We start from the raw sequence: 18047 nt of genomic DNA, 5'->3' as shown, positions 1-18047 counted from the left end.
ATGTCAGAAGAGATTAAGAAGACCGTTGAAGACAAGGTCGAGGCTGTCAAGGAAGCTGTTGCTCCTAAGACTGAGGAGCCTGTTACCAAGACTGAGGAAGACAAGAAGGACGGTGCTGCTCCCGCCTCCATTTTCGGTTCCTCTTTCAAGCCCACTACCACTGGTGCTACCACCAATGTTTTCTCCATGTTCGGTGGAGCCAAGCCTGCTGCCGATGCCGAGTCTAAGACCTCTGCTGACAGCGACAAGAAGAAGGATGAGGAGGACGAGGACGAGGCTCCTGAGTCCCCCGATGTGCACTTCGAGCCTGTAATCAAGATGGAGAAGGTCGAGGTCAAGACCAACGAAGAGGAAGAAGAGGTTGTTTACAAGATGTAAGTTTTCTGGTGGGAGGGGGGTTTTGCCTCCGGCGGCTGGGGCTACGCCCCAGACCCCTTGGCTCCCGCTTCGCGGGAGTTACGTGGGGATTGGGGTCGAGCGCGGTGCCAATTGGAGGGAATTGGATTGTTGTTTGTGTTTTGTTATATCCCTGTCTTGATTCTGATTGAACTCAGGTGAAGAAACTGGATAGATAAGCCCTGTGGATGAGATGGAGTTGGTTCATGAATTCTAGGTGCCGATCGGACGTATACTAACTGTTTTATAGCCGTTCTAAGTTGTTCCGTTTCGACAAGGACACCAAGGAGTGGAAGGAGAGAGGAACTGGTGATGTCAGATTCTTGAAGCACAAGGATACCGGTAAGGTCCGTCTTGTGATGCGTCGTGACAAGACCCTCAAGATCTGTGCCAACCACTACATCCACCCTGAATACAAGCTGTCGCCCAATGTCGGCAGTGACAGAAGTTGGGTGTACAACGTTGCCTCTGATATCAGTGAAGGTGAGCCCGAGGCCCAAACTCTGGCCATCCGTTTTGCCAACGCCGACAACGCCAATGCCTTCAAGGAGGAGTTCGCCAAGGCCCAAGCCCTCAACAAGGAGGCCAGCAAATAAGTTACTCCCACCTCTTCTCCAACATGTAGTTAGTGTACCTTTTAATGAACAATAATAGTCAAAAAAATGATAAGCTGTTGCTGCAGGTTGGACCCTTGCAGTCCTGGTTACGCAGGGACTAAATGCTTTTTCAGTCTTCTGATTTGAACAAGATCGACTGCCGTTGCTGGCTGGTTCCTCTTCTCAAGAGAATGAACAACTTTATATGGCTAAAAAGAAGTAGCTCTGTGGACTGCTTCTACAGTATTTATACTGAACAATAGACCAGATCACGAGTTCCCAGGAGCGTAGCTCGCTAGCTCAAATCTCCTTATCCGGAAGTCTCTGGGGACCCCCGTCGCCTGACTCGAGCGCAGCGAGAGGAGCCACGGGGTCTGGGGCGGAGCCCCAGCCTCCGGAGGCAGCGCACACCCCCTGGATCTGGACCCGAAATGCAGGGACCGAAGTTCATGGCGATCCGAATTCACGTGACATACCCTAACACCGCGAAAGTAGAATGTATTGCCCGAATAGGAAATTGAGTTGGTGGGAGAGAGTGAAAAGTGTGACTGCGAAAAGGGCTGGAGACACTCAGACGCACAGGTTCGCCATACAGACTTGGCTTGATTATTTTGAAGTTCTCGAATACCTCTAGGTTGAACGACAGACGACACAACACACAGCAAAAATGGTATGTTTAGACGACTTTCAGCAGTTGTGATTAGCAATGCGACAGGGAGCAAGTGTACGAGATAGAGATCATTAGATTCAAGTGGGAATTATTCGAACGAGAGGATGTTACGACAAAGTGAAGGGTGTGAAGATACTGTTTCAACTTTTGATTTGAAAGATACGACTATTTCGACAGGATCTATTGAAGTTGATGAATTTTAAACTTATTAGTACTTCTTTACCAGACGACGTGGATTTTATTTTTCTTCTGATACTCCAAGTGGATTAGATTAGAGCGACATTGTTAAAATTTTCATGTTGAATCAGATAGGCGTACACTATGCATTCGCGCCCATTTATTCGACATTTGTATTTCGACTTTTAATACTTCTACCGAAAACTTATTCTCGTACGGATTGCTCCAGTTGACTGCTATTCCCTTAATCCTTGACACAATTCAGAACGTCATACTAACCTCATTACAGACTGACAAGACTGCCAACCCTATGCGCAATCTCAAGATTGAGAAGCTCGTTCTCAACATCTGCGTCGGTGAATCTGGTGATAGATTGACCCGTGCCGCCAAGGTTCTTGAGCAACTTTCCGGTCAAACCCCCGTCTACTCCAAGGCCCGTTACACTGTCAGAACTTTCGGTATCAGAAGAAACGAAAAGATCTCTGTCCACGTCACTGTCAGAGGCCCCAAGGCTGAGGAGATCCTCGAGAGAGGTCTTAAGGTCAAGGAGTACGAGCTCAAGGCCAAGAACTTCTCTGAGACCGGTAACTTCGGTTTCGGTATCAACGAACACATCGACTTGGGTATCAAGTACGACCCCTCTATTGGTATCTACGGTATGGACTTCTACGTTGTTGTCGGCCGTCCTGGATTCCGTGTTGCCCGCAGAAAGAGAGCTCAAGCTCCCATTGGCAAGCACCACAAGATCTCCAAGGAGGACTCCATCAAGTGGTTCAAGCAAAAGTACGACGCCATTGTCCTCGGTTCCGGCTCTGCCTAAAAAAATTTCACGACAACTTATCCATGTTTTTGAAATAATTTAATAAAAAAAGTTAAAAAAATTTCTGAACGGGGTCTGCCTCCGGCGGCTGGGGCTCCGCCCCAGACGCTGGTTGCTCCTCTCGCTTCGCTCGAGTCGGGCGTACAGGACCCTTCGCTGCCGGAAACGTCGAAGAAACGACTCGAGCGCAGCGAGAGGAGCAACCAGGGTCTGGGGCGGAGCCCCAGCCGCCGGAGGCACGTGGAAACGGATGCAAAAAAGTCTATTCTACTACGGTTTCCTCGCTGTCGTTGTCATAATAGTCGGTGGAGGTGTCTTTGTCGCCGACGAAGGTGGTTGAGGGCGAGTCGTAGTCGAGGGTGTCGTCGCCTGTGAGGTTGTAGTCGGAGTCGTCGTTGGCGAGCAGGTTCTCGTTGTATCGGCCATTGCCCTTTTGGAGCCCCCATTTGAGAATGGCTTTGAACATGTGCCAGCAGTTGAAATCGGGCCACAGGATGTTGACAAACTCGATCATGGTGTAATGCTGCGACTCCCACAGCATGAAGTCGCTGAACCGCTCGACTCCGCTGGTTCGTATTAGTATGTCCAAGGGAGGACAGCTGCCTGTGTACATGTTTGATGCAATGGTGTCTTCGTCTATCGAGTCGGGATCAATTAATCCTTTCTCAGCCCTTGTGACTATCCGTCGTATAGAATTCGTCACGTCGTCTCGTGAAGTATATGGAAAACAGATGTTAAGAACTGCTTTAGTATTGTTTCGAGTCAGCTTTTCAGCCTTTTCAGCCACTTCAATGACATCTGGCGGTAGTAACGACCGGTTGCCAATGACTCTAATTCGTAGTCCGTACTGGTCGGCAAGGTCACCATTCTCACACACCTGGATCAGTTTGTCCTTGACGATTTTCATTAATGCATCGACCTCATATGCTGGTCTTTTAAAGTTCTCAATGGAAAATGCAAATACCGTAACTGCCTGTACACCCAGCTCATAACAGAACTCCAGCACACTCGCCAGCGTCTCAAAACCGGCGTTGTGTCCTTCCCATGTCTCCTGATGCCGTTTTTTGGCAAACCGTCTATTGCCATCCATGACTATAGCCACATGACCGGGCACTGGTCCTGTCCTCAGCACATGACACAGAAACGTTTTGGTCCTTTTGACCAGGTACTCGACTCCTGGGAATCCTGATATAATATTCATACTCTCAAAAATCTATTTCTGATCTTTTAAGTTGCTATTGTTTTCTACTGTAATTCAGTTCACTTGGAAGATGACACACGGAACAATAATCTCCTTGAACCACACTTAACTTGTCGTGGGCAAATAAACCTGATTCGTGATATCCCACTTCAAAAACTCTCTGATACGAGTCCAAAATGACTAGCAATTGTGCGAACCCAATAAAAGCACTGCAATTTCTAATCGCACACCTGAAACAGCCACTACTGAAATTTCAGTCACAAGATTAATCCGACAGATCACAACTGCAAAATCAGTTGCAAACGAGTCCAAGCCTGTAATTTACAAATAATTTTCTTATCAGTCCTCAAAACCAGCACTAAACAAAGTCCGTTGCTGCTCGCAAAAATAAATCTACCCCGTACAGGCCTACCGAGATCCGATAAATTGCCTCTCTGGTGGTACTTGCAGTGAAAAGTGATAGATCACGCTCATCGTTCTTCCGAAGGCCACGCTGCTGCTGCACAGGTGCGGCTCGAAATCATGGGCCAGGGGGTGGGTCTGCCTCCGGCGGCTGGGGCTCCGCCCCAGACCCTGGTTGCTCCTCTCGCTTCGCTTGAGTCGGGCGTGGGGGTGTCTGGTCGGCTGGCGTTCGTTTGGAGGGGCGATTTGGAGGGTTTTGCTAGAGGTACAGGGGCAGTTGGTCGGTAGTAGGAGCCCGACAACGGATCAAAACCCGCCATTTTCGCCGAATTCGGTGCTTTTTTCACAGTTTTGAGCCTATCAGGGGCCCCACGCCCGACTCGAGCGAAGCGAGAGGAGCAACCAGGGTCTGGGGCGGAGCCCCAGCCGCCGGAGGCACAGGGCCCACCCCCTGAACTGACCCGTTTGAGCAGAGCAGCGCCGCACCGGTGACGTGCAGGAGCGAGATGGGCTCGGCTGGCTGGGAAATACGAGCAGGAGCAGGAGCAGGAGGAGCTGCGGTGGGAGATGGAGAGCAGGTGGTTTGCTGAAATTTTCAGATCACGGATCAGCTCAAACTGTAACGGTTAAACAGCCACACACAATTGCAACTGATAGGGTACAGCAGGCTCGGGTCGTTCTTGGGAGAATTGATTTATTCAGGACATCAAAAGTTTTTTTGTTTGTTGTTCATTGGAATTCGTTCTTGTTTCACTGCCTCATTGGCTTGGCTTGTTTTTGGATTTTTATAGATAATCGGTTCGTGCTCGTCGGCCAAACCGCAATCTGCGACTGTTTTCTCGACTGCTTCTCGACTGCTGCTGCATACCTCGGGTCTCGCCGTTCTTTGATTTTATCGTCCACTGACTAATTTAATAGCGACATTGAAACTGTTAGAGTTTTAGATTCTGTATTTTTGACTCGTTCTCTCTTTTGAACTGATTGTTTCTTTGGCTCGTTCCCTGTCTTGGACTTTCTCTGTCAGGAACTGTTTATATCTCGTCTTTTTTTTGGACTTTTTATCTGTTCGAAGTGTTTGTCTGTCGTTCGACTATTATCAGTTGACATTGAATTTTAGGTTTTCTCTGTTTTGGTCTGATTCACCTGCCCCTCTCTTTGGCTAATATCGACTTGTTCTACTATCAGTTCACATCAGTGTTAGTATGCTAAGACTACTACATAAAGGAAGTCGTGGATTTCCTGGAGCGACGGCTGTCAGCTCAGCATCCGGCTCGCTCAATTCACTCCGTTTTCATCATAGACGACTGGTCAGCTCGTCGTCCAGCCGTAGCAAATCACTGCTGGCTGAGGCAGTTGCTGCTGCTAGTTCAACATCTTCTTCGGCACCCTCGACTTTTCAAACCACAGTTACCGACGCTGCTAAACTCGTAGAGCCTGATACTCCTGTCAATGACCCCTTCTCCATTGTATCAAAAGAAATGTCGACCTTGGCCAAGAACATCGGATCTCTGCTCGGATCTGGCCACCCTACCCTTAACAAGGTTGCTATGTACTATTTCCAATCAGAAGGCAAGCATGTTCGTCCACTAATTGTACTTTTATTGTCAAAAGCATTATCAGAAATCCCTCTTTCTGAGCGTACTAGAGGAACTATAGACACCGACGACGTGTCGGCTCATAGACCCATGCTGGGTGAGGGCATTGACGACCCATTATCACCTCTGGGAATACTTCATGGGATCAACCCTGAGATCATTCTCAATCCATTGAGCAGGCCACAAGATCCACTTCCTGCCGAATCAAATGGCATTCTACCTAAACAAAGACGATTGGCCGAGATTGTGGAAATGATCCATACTGCATCTCTATTACACGACGATGTTATTGACAATTCGGCTACCAGACGGTCGCAACCGTCTGGAAACATTGCATTTGGAAACAAAATGGCCATTTTGGCTGGTGACTTTCTTCTTGGCCGAGCATCTGTAGCTATTGCCAGAATTCGCAATGCTGAAGTCATTGAATTGCTGTCCACTACCATTGCTAATTTAGTTGAGGGAGAGTTCATGCAACTGAAAAACACTGCTGTTGACACTACTATGGAAGCCAACCGAGCCAGTTTCGAGTATTACATTCACAAGACATATCTCAAGACGGCCAGTCTGATGTCGAAGTCGTGTCGAGCCGCTGCCGTTCTTTCTGGAGCCAATGACCAGGTTGTCGAGGCTGCATACGCTTATGGTCGTAATCTTGGACTGTGTTTCCAGATTGTCGATGACATGCTCGACTATACGATCCCCGAATCAGATCTCGGCAAGCCTGCTGGCGCCGATTTGAAGCTTGGATTGGCCACTGCACCTGTATTATATGCCTGGGAGCAGTTTCCCGAGCTTGGAAACATGATCCGCCGCAAGTTCGACGAGCCCGGTGACGTCGAACTGGCGCGAAAATACGTGGCCGAGGCCAACGGTGTTGAGAAAACACGACTGCTGGCCGTCCAGTACGCCGACGAGGCCCTCCGCCAACTCTCAATCCTGCCCGAGTCCGACTCTCTCGCGGCCCTCAAAAACCTCACCCTCGCCATCCTGAACCGCAAGAAATAACTTCCCCGGCGCCACCACCCCTGTATATATTACGCCAATAATATTAGAGTATGACACACGGGCCACGCTGCCTCCGGCGGCTGGGGCTGCGCCCCAGACCCCGCTGCTCCTCTCGCTTCGCTCGAGTCGGGCTCGAGGGGTCCCTGCAACTGCTCGCGAAGCGAGCACAACCCGGTCTGGGCGGAGCCCAGCCGCCGGAGGCATTTGACCTGCCAGTGTTCCGGGAACCCCAGCAGCTGCTCGCGAAGCGAGCACAACCAGGTCTGGGCGGAGCCCAGCCGCCGGAGGCATCTGGCCCACGGGTTTGGCAGAAAATGAGAAAATTTAGTATCGTTAGAATTCGTGAGGTGCGGGCGTCGGACTCGAGGTCATGAGCGAGTTTCCGAGCGGGGCACTTGGTAAGCAAGGTAATAAATAGCGAAAAAATGGAGCTGACAGCGCGTGGATAACAGTCGATTGGTGTCAGAAGAGAAGAGGTGGTCGTAATGAGGCTCTGCTACGTCTCGGCCTGCTCTTTGGCTATTCTGTGGAGGACTGTTTTGGACAGCGGGTCTGGCAAGTCGCCGTCTTTGATGCCAGAAATGAGGTCGCGGTATTCTTTGGATCTCAGAATCCGTTCTAGCGATTTGTCGACGTACTTAAGGATCTCATCGTGCAGGTGGCTCTTCAGGATCCCATCTACCACCAGCAGACTCTCGACAGACGAATATGACAGGTCGTCACAAAGATATTGTGTTGACTCGTCTTCTTGTTCGTTTTCGTGATTACTGGCCTGATTTCTATCTTCGGTATCCATATGAACTGAATCTCCATCATGGGCATGGCCATTTCCATACAGATGGTCTACAAGGTAAGTTCGGACGTCAATTCCCAACATTTTCTGTTCGTGTTTTGTATTCGGCACCACTAATTCTGGGAATTTCGTCTGATCATCTTGTGCCAGAGCCATTACATCGTTAACAATACCGGAATATAGTGATATCAGCCGGCTGTGGTCTTCTTTCATGATCTCGTTCTCCGTTGTAGGAACTATCTCGCGATCCAGCGAGGTCCAGGCCGCCAATCTTTTTTCTTCTAGAAGTTCTAAAAGCGCCAGTACCGCTTTACACCAAACAGCGCGATTTTCCAGGAAAAACTCATGCTTCACCAGATAACGAAGCTGCGAGGTTATAACCAAGAGCCGGTCTAACTTGGTACTGTCCAGTCTGTTAGACCCTGCCAAATTGGCACAAGCCAAAGCAGTTTCAGTTCCTGACAGTTCGGGATGTGTCATGGCGTACTCCAGTACCCAGCCAAGCGGACTACTTGCTTGTCGACTCATTTATTCGCTTCAACAAGTTTGAAGAAATGACCTGGGGAGCATGTGAAGAGGTGCCTCATGTTGGCTCTTATCTCAGAGATCTGCCTCACAAGCGCGCTTCGCGGGTATCTCAACCTGCAGGGCCATATGCAGGTACCACTCAGGGGGAACTTAAATGCCGGTGAGACACGCATTTGCTGGGACCCTGACGCCCGACTCGAGCGCAGCGAGAGGAGCCGTGGGGTCTGGGGCGAAGCCCCAGCCGCCGGAGGCATACCCCCATCCAAAATGTAAATAAAATAATAAATTCAGCTAGCTATAGAAGATAAAAAAAGGAGACTAGTCTTGGGACCCAAGCTTTAAATCAAAAAGCCGACTTAGAAGTTCTTCTTGTTAGAAGAAGTGGTGTGAGAGTTGGTGTTTCCAGTGAGGGTATCCTTGATACGCTCGCCGGTGGATCTGTTGTCAGTGGTGCTGTATTGAGCAGAAGTGTCATGAGGACCACCGGGAATAGAGTCGTCTAAGCGTTGTCCCGTAGTCGAATGACCGGTGGGTTGAGCACTGGCTTGTTGGGCAGCTTGGTTATAACCGGTGTTAAAGTTGGACGATTGTTGACTTCCGCCAAGAGTCGAGTGGTGTTGAGTGCCAGCGGCACCAGTACCGGTAGTACCAGTAGTACCAGTACCAGATCCAAGAGACGATTGTTGTTGGATACCAGATCCTTGCAATCTTTCGTCGTCAATAGGAACCTCATGGACGTACTTGCCGACCTCTTGGACGTATTCGGGGTGGACATGGTAAGTACCAGCCTCGTTGGTGTTACTGCTTCTGGTGTTTCTTTGAGACATTGTGATAAGTTAATAGATCGATTGAGTTTTTTCTGATTGTTTGTTTGATAGTTTGTTTGGTTGATGGTGAGATTGAAAAATGTGGACAAGTCGACGGGTTTATATAGACTTTTTTCACTGGATATAGACCAAGTTCGTTGCTCAATTAACGTCATGACCCAACGCCCAGCCAGTTACTGCAGCAGCAATTTAGCTCGTTCGAGGCAAGCGACCCCTGATTCCATGCGTACTATCACGCAATAACCCTTATCTTATGCAGGGACCACAGCTCATCGCTTCCTTGCATAGTTAAAAGTGGGGCCCGCATACGTCGACAACCGGCCGATCAGCAAGCAAACCAGTTACCCCTGACACAAATGTCGAATCGACCGACTTTTCAGTTGCCGCAACCATCATTTCACTGCCCCGATCTGATTCGTCCAAATACAATTCCCGGCGGGGCTGACTTTCAACCCCGCGGTTCTGTTCTGGTGGGTGCTGAGGGGCTATTTCCCCGGATTTCTTCACGTGAAGGATGGGTTGGGTCCTGGAATTTGTTCAGACGGGGTTATTGCCTCCGGCGGCTGGGGCTCCGCCCCAGACCCCGCTGCTCCTCTCGCTGCGCTCGAGTCGTTGCTTGGGGAAATGGGCAATGTTGGGGGTTTGGTATCGGAATTGGCTTTGGGGATATAGAGTGGGAATGTGCTGGACTGGTGAATATCGCTCGAATTGAAGATGTTCGACACGAATCTAGGGGTACGGGGTTGCTCAGCTGATGGTCATAGCCCAGTAATCAGCATCAAACTTACTGGATGGGTGGAAACTATGCACTCAGACTTGAGACGTATCGACAGTAGTTCTAACCGAAATCGAAAACAAAACAATAGCAATACGGGAGACTAGCGCAAGCTTGCCGTGACCGTTGCTCACTGAGGTAATGTATGTGACGAGCTTAATATGAGCTTATTCAATCAGTTCCGCGTTGCCTGATTCTGAGCTAACAATGACGCACACCCAATGCGCTTAGCACGCTGAATGCAAATCTCAATAAAACTCCTGAGACTTGATGAATAGAATTCGTCAGTTGTCTCTCTCCTCTTGTCATATGGATGTTCATTGTCATAATAAAATATTGCGCAATTCTCTTGCTAAACATGATGTCGATACAACGTCATAGCTTATTTCATCTGCATTTTTCGACTTTTCGAATATTCGATGAGTGAAATACTAGGACGACCAAATAATTGATTCTTTTTGTTTCTTGTTACCCGAGTTGGTTGCTTTTCAACTATTCTATGTCATAAAAATCCTGGTGTGGCGCAAATTGGCCGGTTTCATGTGAATTACATTGTTCAATTAGAATTAAACGCTAGACCAACTAAAGTAACTAGCCTAATTTACCTTCTTCTGGGCCAAAAGTATGAAATAACCGATAGGTCATAGCTGTTTCTGTCCATATAAACTTGAATATTGTGTATTATTCCACCATGATTCATTGACTTCTAACGGTTTTATTATTTTAAATTTCACAAAATCACAATTGGTAATAGAAATGTTCTGGTCATCAAAAAATGTCTCAGAGTGTGAATGGGGCAGGGGGGCTCATTTATTGAGACCAAATTCAAAAATCCAGATTGAACAATGAATCGATGTTTCCAGAAATATAGCTTAAATTCGAACTTCGAATTTTTTGGAGCTCACTTCATGAATGTGACCTAGAACAGTTGACAAAGTTATGCAGGGACAGTCACATGACAGCTGGCGCGTCTCGACGCGACATGCCTCATATTATGTAGTGGTAAATTATTTATTACAGGTTCACCAAGTAACATACTTCCTCGTTGGTGGCTTATTAAAGAAAAAATAGAATAAAGGTCAAACGAACAATTTTGGATGACAATGGCAACCATACTTCGGGCTCGTCGGTCTGATAGTGAACTTTCAAATACTTTGAATGCTCCAGAGCCATGCCTCACGACGCGACCTCTCAAACGTCCACGACTGACGACGGGAACTCCAGATTTCGCAGCTCATAGTGGCAACTCAAGTGATCAAGGACTCAGTCTATCTCGACGATTAATGCTTCGCGAACTTGGTCATACTTCGACAAATTTAGCATGGCAGTCAAGATGGTTAGATTATAGTCATGAAGCCAAGCTCTTTTGCTCACCCGCTACAAGCAGTCATAAGATACAACTATCTGAATTTTGTCCTGCTAATGCACCATTTTGCATTGAATCGTTTCGTACTCAACCATTAACAGTGGTTGGTTTCGAGGGTGGTGATCTTTGCATGCTAGGCTCTGATACTGGATCTCGCCAGGGATTATTTTTGGGGAATTCTCGAAACCATCATAATAATTCCATTTTTGATCTGAGTATTTCTCATAACGACAGTCATCTGGCATCTACATCTGGTTCACTTGTGAAGATTTATGATTGCGAACGGAACTCTGTGATACATGGAATTGAAGCACATAATGATGGAATGTTCAAGCAGTGCAAATTCCATCCCACCAATTCGTCCCTGTTATTGACCTCCACCAGGTTCGGAACCATTGCATTACACGATTTACGCCTACCAACAAATCACACGGACAGTTTAATAGAGCTTGTTCGCACAAAAACGCATAGCCACAGGCAGAGCTTTTTACTTAGAAAGTGCCATGATGTCAAGTCTGGTGCCACTAAGATCAAACGATCCAATGTCAGTGTGACATCTCTGGCTTGGACAGAACATAATGAGTACACTGCCATTTCCGGTGGCGAAGCAGACTCTCAATTGAAATTTTGGGATCTCAGGAGTCTTGTTTCTCGTAACAGACAGACCCCTACCTGTATTGTAGAACCCCCGCCATCTCCCAGTGGCCGTAAGTTTGGCATCACCTCAATTGTCGCTGATCCTGAAGATAGAAAGATTTGGGCTCTATGCCGAAACGGCGTTATCTATTCGTACCATCTGGCGGCTCCTGAGCTCGGTTTGGTAGACGAACTTGCATCTGAAGACCTCTCTGTTACGTCTTTTTACTGCAAACTGGCAGTTATCAACCCCATTAACAGCAACCGCATCGCCGGCAAGTACCTAGCATGCGGTGGTGAAAGAGGACTCACTCTTTTCTCCAAACCAAACACTGCATCATCAACAAGCCATTCTGTGCTCCTCAAAAACGGCCATTCCAGAGAAACCACCGGCGTTTCGTACCAGCAATGCTCGGACTCGCTCATGAGCATCTCTGACGACATGACTCTCCGCTTCTGGCGGCCTGACGAGACTCTTTACAAACAACTTCGCGATCAAAAACTGGGCCTCGAGTCCAACTCCCCTAACAGCGACGGTGCTGGCTGGACTGAGATTGTATAATTAATTTATTTATATCGGACGACGCTTACGGCGGGGTCTGAGCCATGCCTCCGGCGGCTGGGGCTGCGCCCCAGACCCCCCGGCTCCTCTCGCTTCGCTCGAGTCGGGCTTGGTGGTCGTGGCAGGGCCGAGAACGCTCGCGAAGCGAGCACTACGGGGTCTGGGGCAGAGCCCCAGCCGCCGGAGGCAGTATGGTTCACCGAAAAGTTTCATGATAGGAAAGATTAATAAATAATATCTACGAACTTTTAAGTTTGTAGTTGCCGCCGATGAAATCCAGCTCGCCCTCGTCGACTTTGAGGGTGAGATAACGTTCCAGCTCGTCTTCGGATTTCGTGTAGTTGATTTCGGCGGGAACAAGCACTTTGAGGAACGAGTGGATTCGGGCGATGGGTGTCGCTCCAAGGTTAGTAAGCATACCCATGATATAGGACCAGTACACTTTCATTTCCTCGTTAGCACGCTCCTCAGCAGATTGAACAGATGAGACTGTCACTTCGTCAACTCCAGCTGATTCTTGGTCTCCTTCTAATCTCTCTAGGGCTCTGTACTGGCCATTTTCTTTGACTAAAACTCCCTTGTGAACCCAGAATGAAAGGAGTGATGATGCGAATGATTCCTCCATAATGCCCAGGGCAGCCATAAATTGCTCAATAGTGTGTTGGCCACTTTCAAAAACAGAGATAGCAGCGGCTTGTGATGCCGTTACATCGTAACTTCGTACTCGGTCTTCAAAGTCGAGTTGGATGGTTACTTGACCCAAGTTTCGTAACCATTGAAGGTTTCGGTTTTTCTTGACTTGACTATAAGAACCGGAAAATTGTTTCAATTGCTCTTCGATTGCCGGGGGCAAGTTGATTTCATGTGTCTTGAATGAAGGCCAGAATAATCGTGACAGAATTGTTGCGTGGAACTGTTCATCATCTGCGGTTCCAGTTTCCAGTTCATGTACTGCTGTCTCTATCTTCTGACTCTCCAGCATGTCTCTGATCATGACATCAAGGTTCTGTAATTCTCTATCGCCAAACCTTAACTTCAGCAACTGCACATTAGCTATCACTTCATCCACTGAATTTCTATTAGACAGCATTCGGTCTGCAAAGATGCCAACGATTTCTTTAACAAATACCTCCTTGTTTTCATAGAGGGAAATGAGACTATCCAGCATGTCTGAGTTGGAGTTTCGCATAAAGTCTGGTGGAGCATCTATCGGATCTGGATACCAATCGGCATCTAACAAGTCATCAACTGTCTCCATATCTTTGTCACCCTTATTAGTGTTGGCAAGAATATCTGACAAGAATTCCAGTTCAGAGCCTTCACTGCGCAGCATTCCACCAACCAGCACGCTAATAGTATCATCTCGGTCCTTGAGATACCTTCTAATAGGCCGGGAAACTTTTTCTAGTAAAACTCCTTTTGGATCAAGGACAGAAAACGCTTCAACCGTAGAAATGTATGCTGATATGATGTCTACAGTGTTAACACTGCCCTGAAGTAATCTTTTTTGACATGATTTTTGAAAAGTGCTAACTATCGAGGCTCTTTGAGCTGGCTTTTTCAGACACCCTTTTAAATCGTTTAAAGCTGGTCGAGAGTTTGGAAACTTGACTATGATGTCGAATATCTCCTCGGTTCTCAGCTCACATAATACATCTTCAGTGATAGATATCAAACTAGAGCTTGTGAAATTTAGCAACTCAGGTTCTTGTTCATCTTGTTGTTGTATATCTTTCATCTCATTCTCCCGTCCCTTCAATAGCAGTAGCTTTAGTGAAGGCACGAACCTGTATCTGATGTAGTCCCGAAATGCCTCGAGAACACTCTCCTCCCATTGACCCTGGTAAAGTTCTCGACAACTGAATTTGACTTCTCGCATTGCTGCCTCGGCAAGAATCATTTCCGACTCATCTATTAACCCACATCGCACGAATGTCTCATAGACAGCTTGAGCTACTTCCAACTGATCAACGACGTGGTTTTGCTGGAAAAAATTCAATAGCTTTACTCGTAAAACATGATATGGAATATATTCCCTCACCAATGATTTGAACGTTCTATCGAAAGATTCTCTAGCAAAAGCCGAGAACTGAAGTATGCTAAGTGGATATGAATAGTGAAATTGTGCATCTTTCAAAGTACCCGCTACCCGAGTTATTTCGCGACTGTCTTCTTCAGGTGATGCTGGTGTCGAATTGAGTACCACAAATGACGAATGCTCAGCAAAGTGTTTTCTTATCGAATCCTCATAGTATTCCATAAGCTGTGACTCGAATTCAGGAAGATATTCTGAAGCTGCCAATACCTCCTGCGATGGTTCTTGAAGATCTGGTTTGGGAGTTATCCACTGAGCAAGAATATTCCAAGCAGTAGACACTGCCTCAATAGTATTTGGGAAATATGTATTTTCAACTGGCTTTTCACCAAATACCGAGTCAAAAGCTGATGGGCCAAGTCTACCCGCTGAAATCATCTTTTTTTGAAACCATAAGTGTGAATGATATGTTGTTTTGATTATCTGCATACAGTTCGTGAATATCAACATTTCATGATTTGCAGGTGTATGCGCGCGGACATATTGATTCATATTCTGCAACATGAAATTCTTGGACTTACGTTTTACGTTTATTGTTTAAGCACTATATAGAACATATTTTTTATATATATAATTTTGTGTTATTGATTTCAGTTATGTTCCAAGTTTTTATAAGCTAATGAGGATTTTAAATCCAAGCCGCAATTAGCAGACCGAATCCAAGAGTAAACCCGTTCAAGACCATGGAAGTTGAGCTACTGATTGACGCTCCAACATGAGCACTTTTAGTGTTTGTGTTGCTGTTAACAGTCTCGTTGAGTTTGTTAAAAGTACTGTTACGATCATCCATAACGCTAACTGAGATGAATCTAGTCGAATTGCTGCTTTCTGTACTGTTTGCCATGGCGTAGGCAGCTGCCGAATGGTGTTGAGCAGCACCCGTTCTTCCAGAAACGTTGTTAGTTTTGTTTAAATCACCTCCAATGTATTTGACGAGAGCTTCACAGTCAGGATCATCTTGAGCACAGTGCCAAGAGGGCATCTTTTCTTTGAAGTGAGATAAACCAGGCATGGAATGACCGTTGTTTGAATTATTGTCGTTGCAATCATCAGTTTCACAATCATTGTTGGAATTGGACATACCTCCGATACTAGTAGGTTTGCTTGATGGTTGTACAGCACGGATGAATGAGGAGGACGACGTTATAAGCTTGACGATTTGAGCAGACTTGGGTGGTGTTGGAGGAGCTGTAGCCATAACGAATTTAGATTCCTCTTTTGATACAGAACTGAATTGCTCTTTTGTATGAGAGCTAGGTTGTTCTTTGAGTTGTTCCTTGGGTTGTTCCTTGGGTTGCTCTTTAGGCTGCTCCTTAGGCTGTTCCTGGGGTTGCTCAATGAGTTGTTCATTGGGCTGTTCCTTAGGCTGTTCCTTAGGCTGTTCCTTAGGCTGTTCCTTAGGCTGTTCCTTAGGCTGTTCCTTGGGGTTTTCCTTGGGTTGTTCCTTGGGTTGTTCCTTGGGTTGTTCCTTGGGTTGTTCCTTGGGTTGTTCCTTGGGTTGTTCCTTAGACTGCTCTTTGGGTTGCTCCTTAGATTGGTCCTTTGGCTGCTCTTTGGGTTGTCCCTTAGAATGCTCGTTAGGCTGCTCTGTTACCTGTTCAGCGGGTTGCTGAACAGGCTCTCCAACAACTTCTTCCTTGGATTGGGTTGGCTCCTCCACTTGCTCCCCGACTTGATTCTGTTGAGTCGGAGCCCTATCCTTCGCATCGGGTTGAACTTGTTTTAGAGACTCTCTAGGAGACTCATCGGCTTCCCGAGCCATACAATCTTCATTATCAGGATCACACACGTGAAATTTATCCTTGAGATTAGGGAGCTTATGAAGCATGCCAGCTCTATCTTTACTGAGTCCGCTACCAGTCGTGGCGTCAGAATTATTGTTATTATCATTTTCTTTACAACCATCTTCGTCACAGTCTTCCTCTTCATTGCCATGGAACTTTTCTTTGAAATCAGGCAAGAAATTACAGCCCTCACCGGCAATACAACCACCACCTTGTGCCCGTAGAGCTTGACACTCATAATCACAGTCGTCGTCTTCATGGAGTCTATTTTGGATTCTGTCAGTAATACCGTTTTCTTCAGCCATTTGTTCATTTTTGGCTTTCAGGGCAGCCATACATTCAGCGTCACACTCCTCAGTCATCGACGAGGTTTCTTCTGGTGATATGGTCATCGAATTACTCATTGATGAGGTGGCAACTGGCGAGGAAGTAACGACAACAGAGGCAGGCATAACAGTTGAATGAGCTGTAGATGATGGCAACATAGATATGGTCGAGTACATTGACATTGACATCGATTGCGATTGTCCATTGTTGTCATCCTCAGAAGTAAATTCTTCGATATTCTGTTTCTTTGCTCTAAGCCACTTTCTAAGTCTAGGGAGACCAGGGATGATTCCTTGGACACTGGCAATGCGCTCGTTATCAAAACCATCAATTGCTTGGTCTTCAACTACAGGTTCGGATTCGACACCTGCAATATGAATCGAGTCAATGACATCCTTAATTTCGGCAGGAATAATATCGGCTTGTGTCCAAGGCTCAGACCATGATTCATATTCACTATTGAACTCGTAATAGCCAGTATTGGCCTCATTTGAACTTCCATCGCACTCCTCATCATCTTGTTGCTCCTCATGGCGACCATTGGGGTACTCACGATAGTTTTCATAAGCAGCTTCGCCATAGTAAGGGGCTGAAGGTGGAGGAGGTGGACCATACCGAGCATCACCGTAATATTGCGTTGGTGGAGGTGGTGGGGCGCCATAGTATCCTGGAGGGGGAGGAGGAGGGTATCCTTCATCTGAGGCGTGAGGCATCATATATTCAACTGGGGGATAATGGTAATTTGGAAGTGAAGGAGGTGGTGGTGGAGGAGGAGGCAGTGGAGAAGGTATTGGAGGAGGCTTTGGCTGATGCCATTGAGATCCATCATCACTATCATCTCCATTATCACATTCATCATCGTCATCATCATCGAAATCGTTACTACCATAGTCATAGTACTCGTCTCCAGAGCTTCCACGGGCATCGAAAAACGGGAGTAAATGGCCAAATCCAAGAGTTGCTGCTTTTATATCATTAGGACCACAAAGTTCAGTAACAGCGCTGTTTTCCTTCATTACTTGACCACCAGCACTGGCACATTGTTGGGGGCATCCTGAACTGAGGGCATATAGAAGATTACATTTACAGCCATTGTCTTCAGAGGGGCACTTGTCAAACTGGGCTATAACCATGTTAAAGCATTTCATATACGCAGCATCGGCCTTGAGCTGTTAGTATCTTCCAGTTCTGTCGAACTAGTTCAAAAAACTTTATCGCTACTTACGCAATGTGGATGGATTTCCTTCAGGAGAGACGCATGATCAGTAGCCACGACAGTTGCAACTGCACTAAAGGCAATTGCGACAAATTTGACTAGAGTCATTCTGGAGATCTAGCGAGTGCTTTATTTCGGCTCAGGTATCCTGTATCAATTGTCAATTTTCTTGTCGCTAATGGACACGAAGTAGAAAAAGTGAGAAAAAGGAATATCTGACTTTAAGTATTATATTAGACTTGGTCTTATGATCCTATGTTACATGTTATGGGA

General features: G+C 46.8%; 9 protein-coding genes across 9 annotated transcripts; 6 read left to right on the top strand and 3 right to left on the bottom strand.

The window, feature by feature from the left end:
• Positions 1-378, top strand: YRB1 (Yrb1p; the record flags this gene model as incomplete). Its single annotated transcript, XM_018881033.1, has 1 exon — positions 1-378. One exon carries the CDS (start codon positions 1-3, stop codon positions 376-378), a length of 378 nt encoding a protein of 125 aa, XP_018734638.1.
• A 377-nt stretch (positions 379-755) lies between these two features.
• On the top strand, positions 756-992 carry YRB1 (Yrb1p; the record flags this gene model as incomplete). Its single annotated transcript, XM_018881022.1, has 1 exon — positions 756-992. One exon carries the CDS (start codon positions 756-758, stop codon positions 990-992), a length of 237 nt encoding a protein of 78 aa, XP_018734637.1.
• A 1157-nt stretch (positions 993-2149) lies between these two features.
• On the top strand, positions 2150-2659 carry RPL11B (ribosomal 60S subunit protein L11B; the record flags this gene model as incomplete). Its single annotated transcript, XM_018881011.1, has 1 exon — positions 2150-2659. The coding sequence occupies one exon, from the start codon at positions 2150-2152 to the stop codon at positions 2657-2659; it is 510 nt and encodes a 169-aa protein (XP_018734636.1).
• A 262-nt stretch (positions 2660-2921) lies between these two features.
• RER2 (Rer2p) lies at positions 2922-3860 on the bottom strand (the record flags this gene model as incomplete). The annotated part of the gene is made up of 1 exon (XM_018880991.1): positions 2922-3860. One exon carries the CDS (start codon positions 3858-3860, stop codon positions 2922-2924), a length of 939 nt encoding a protein of 312 aa, XP_018734634.1.
• On the top strand, positions 3199-3651 carry AWJ20_396 (uncharacterized protein; the record flags this gene model as incomplete). The annotated part of the gene is made up of 1 exon (XM_018881001.1): positions 3199-3651. One exon carries the CDS (start codon positions 3199-3201, stop codon positions 3649-3651), a length of 453 nt encoding a protein of 150 aa, XP_018734635.1.
• A 1604-nt stretch (positions 3861-5464) lies between the features above and the next one.
• Positions 5465-6865, top strand: COQ1 (trans-hexaprenyltranstransferase; the record flags this gene model as incomplete). The annotated part of the gene is made up of 1 exon (XM_018880981.1): positions 5465-6865. One exon carries the CDS (start codon positions 5465-5467, stop codon positions 6863-6865), a length of 1401 nt encoding a protein of 466 aa, XP_018734633.1.
• A 4026-nt stretch (positions 6866-10891) lies between these two features.
• cdt2 (WD repeat protein Cdt2) lies at positions 10892-12352 on the top strand (the record flags this gene model as incomplete). Its single annotated transcript, XM_018880970.1, has 1 exon — positions 10892-12352. The coding sequence occupies one exon, from the start codon at positions 10892-10894 to the stop codon at positions 12350-12352; it is 1461 nt and encodes a 486-aa protein (XP_018734632.1).
• A 238-nt stretch (positions 12353-12590) lies between these two features.
• APC2 (anaphase promoting complex subunit 2) lies at positions 12591-14825 on the bottom strand (the record flags this gene model as incomplete). Its single annotated transcript, XM_018880960.1, has 1 exon — positions 12591-14825. The coding sequence occupies one exon, from the start codon at positions 14823-14825 to the stop codon at positions 12591-12593; it is 2235 nt and encodes a 744-aa protein (XP_018734631.1).
• Positions 14826-15075: 250 nt separating this feature from the next.
• On the bottom strand, positions 15076-17691 carry AWJ20_391 (Uncharacterized protein C2orf16; the record flags this gene model as incomplete). The annotated part of the gene is made up of 1 exon (XM_018880949.1): positions 15076-17691. One exon carries the CDS (start codon positions 17689-17691, stop codon positions 15076-15078), a length of 2616 nt encoding a protein of 871 aa, XP_018734630.1.
• Positions 17692-18047: the final 356 nt, after the last annotated feature.

This window comes from Sugiyamaella lignohabitans, chromosome A, assembly GCF_001640025.1.
Source record: "Sugiyamaella lignohabitans strain CBS 10342 chromosome A, complete sequence".
Taxonomy (NCBI): Eukaryota; Fungi; Ascomycota; class Dipodascomycetes; order Dipodascales; family Trichomonascaceae; genus Sugiyamaella; species Sugiyamaella lignohabitans.
The sequence above is the reverse complement of the archived record's forward strand: the minus strand, read 5'-3'. Positions and strand labels throughout refer to the sequence as shown.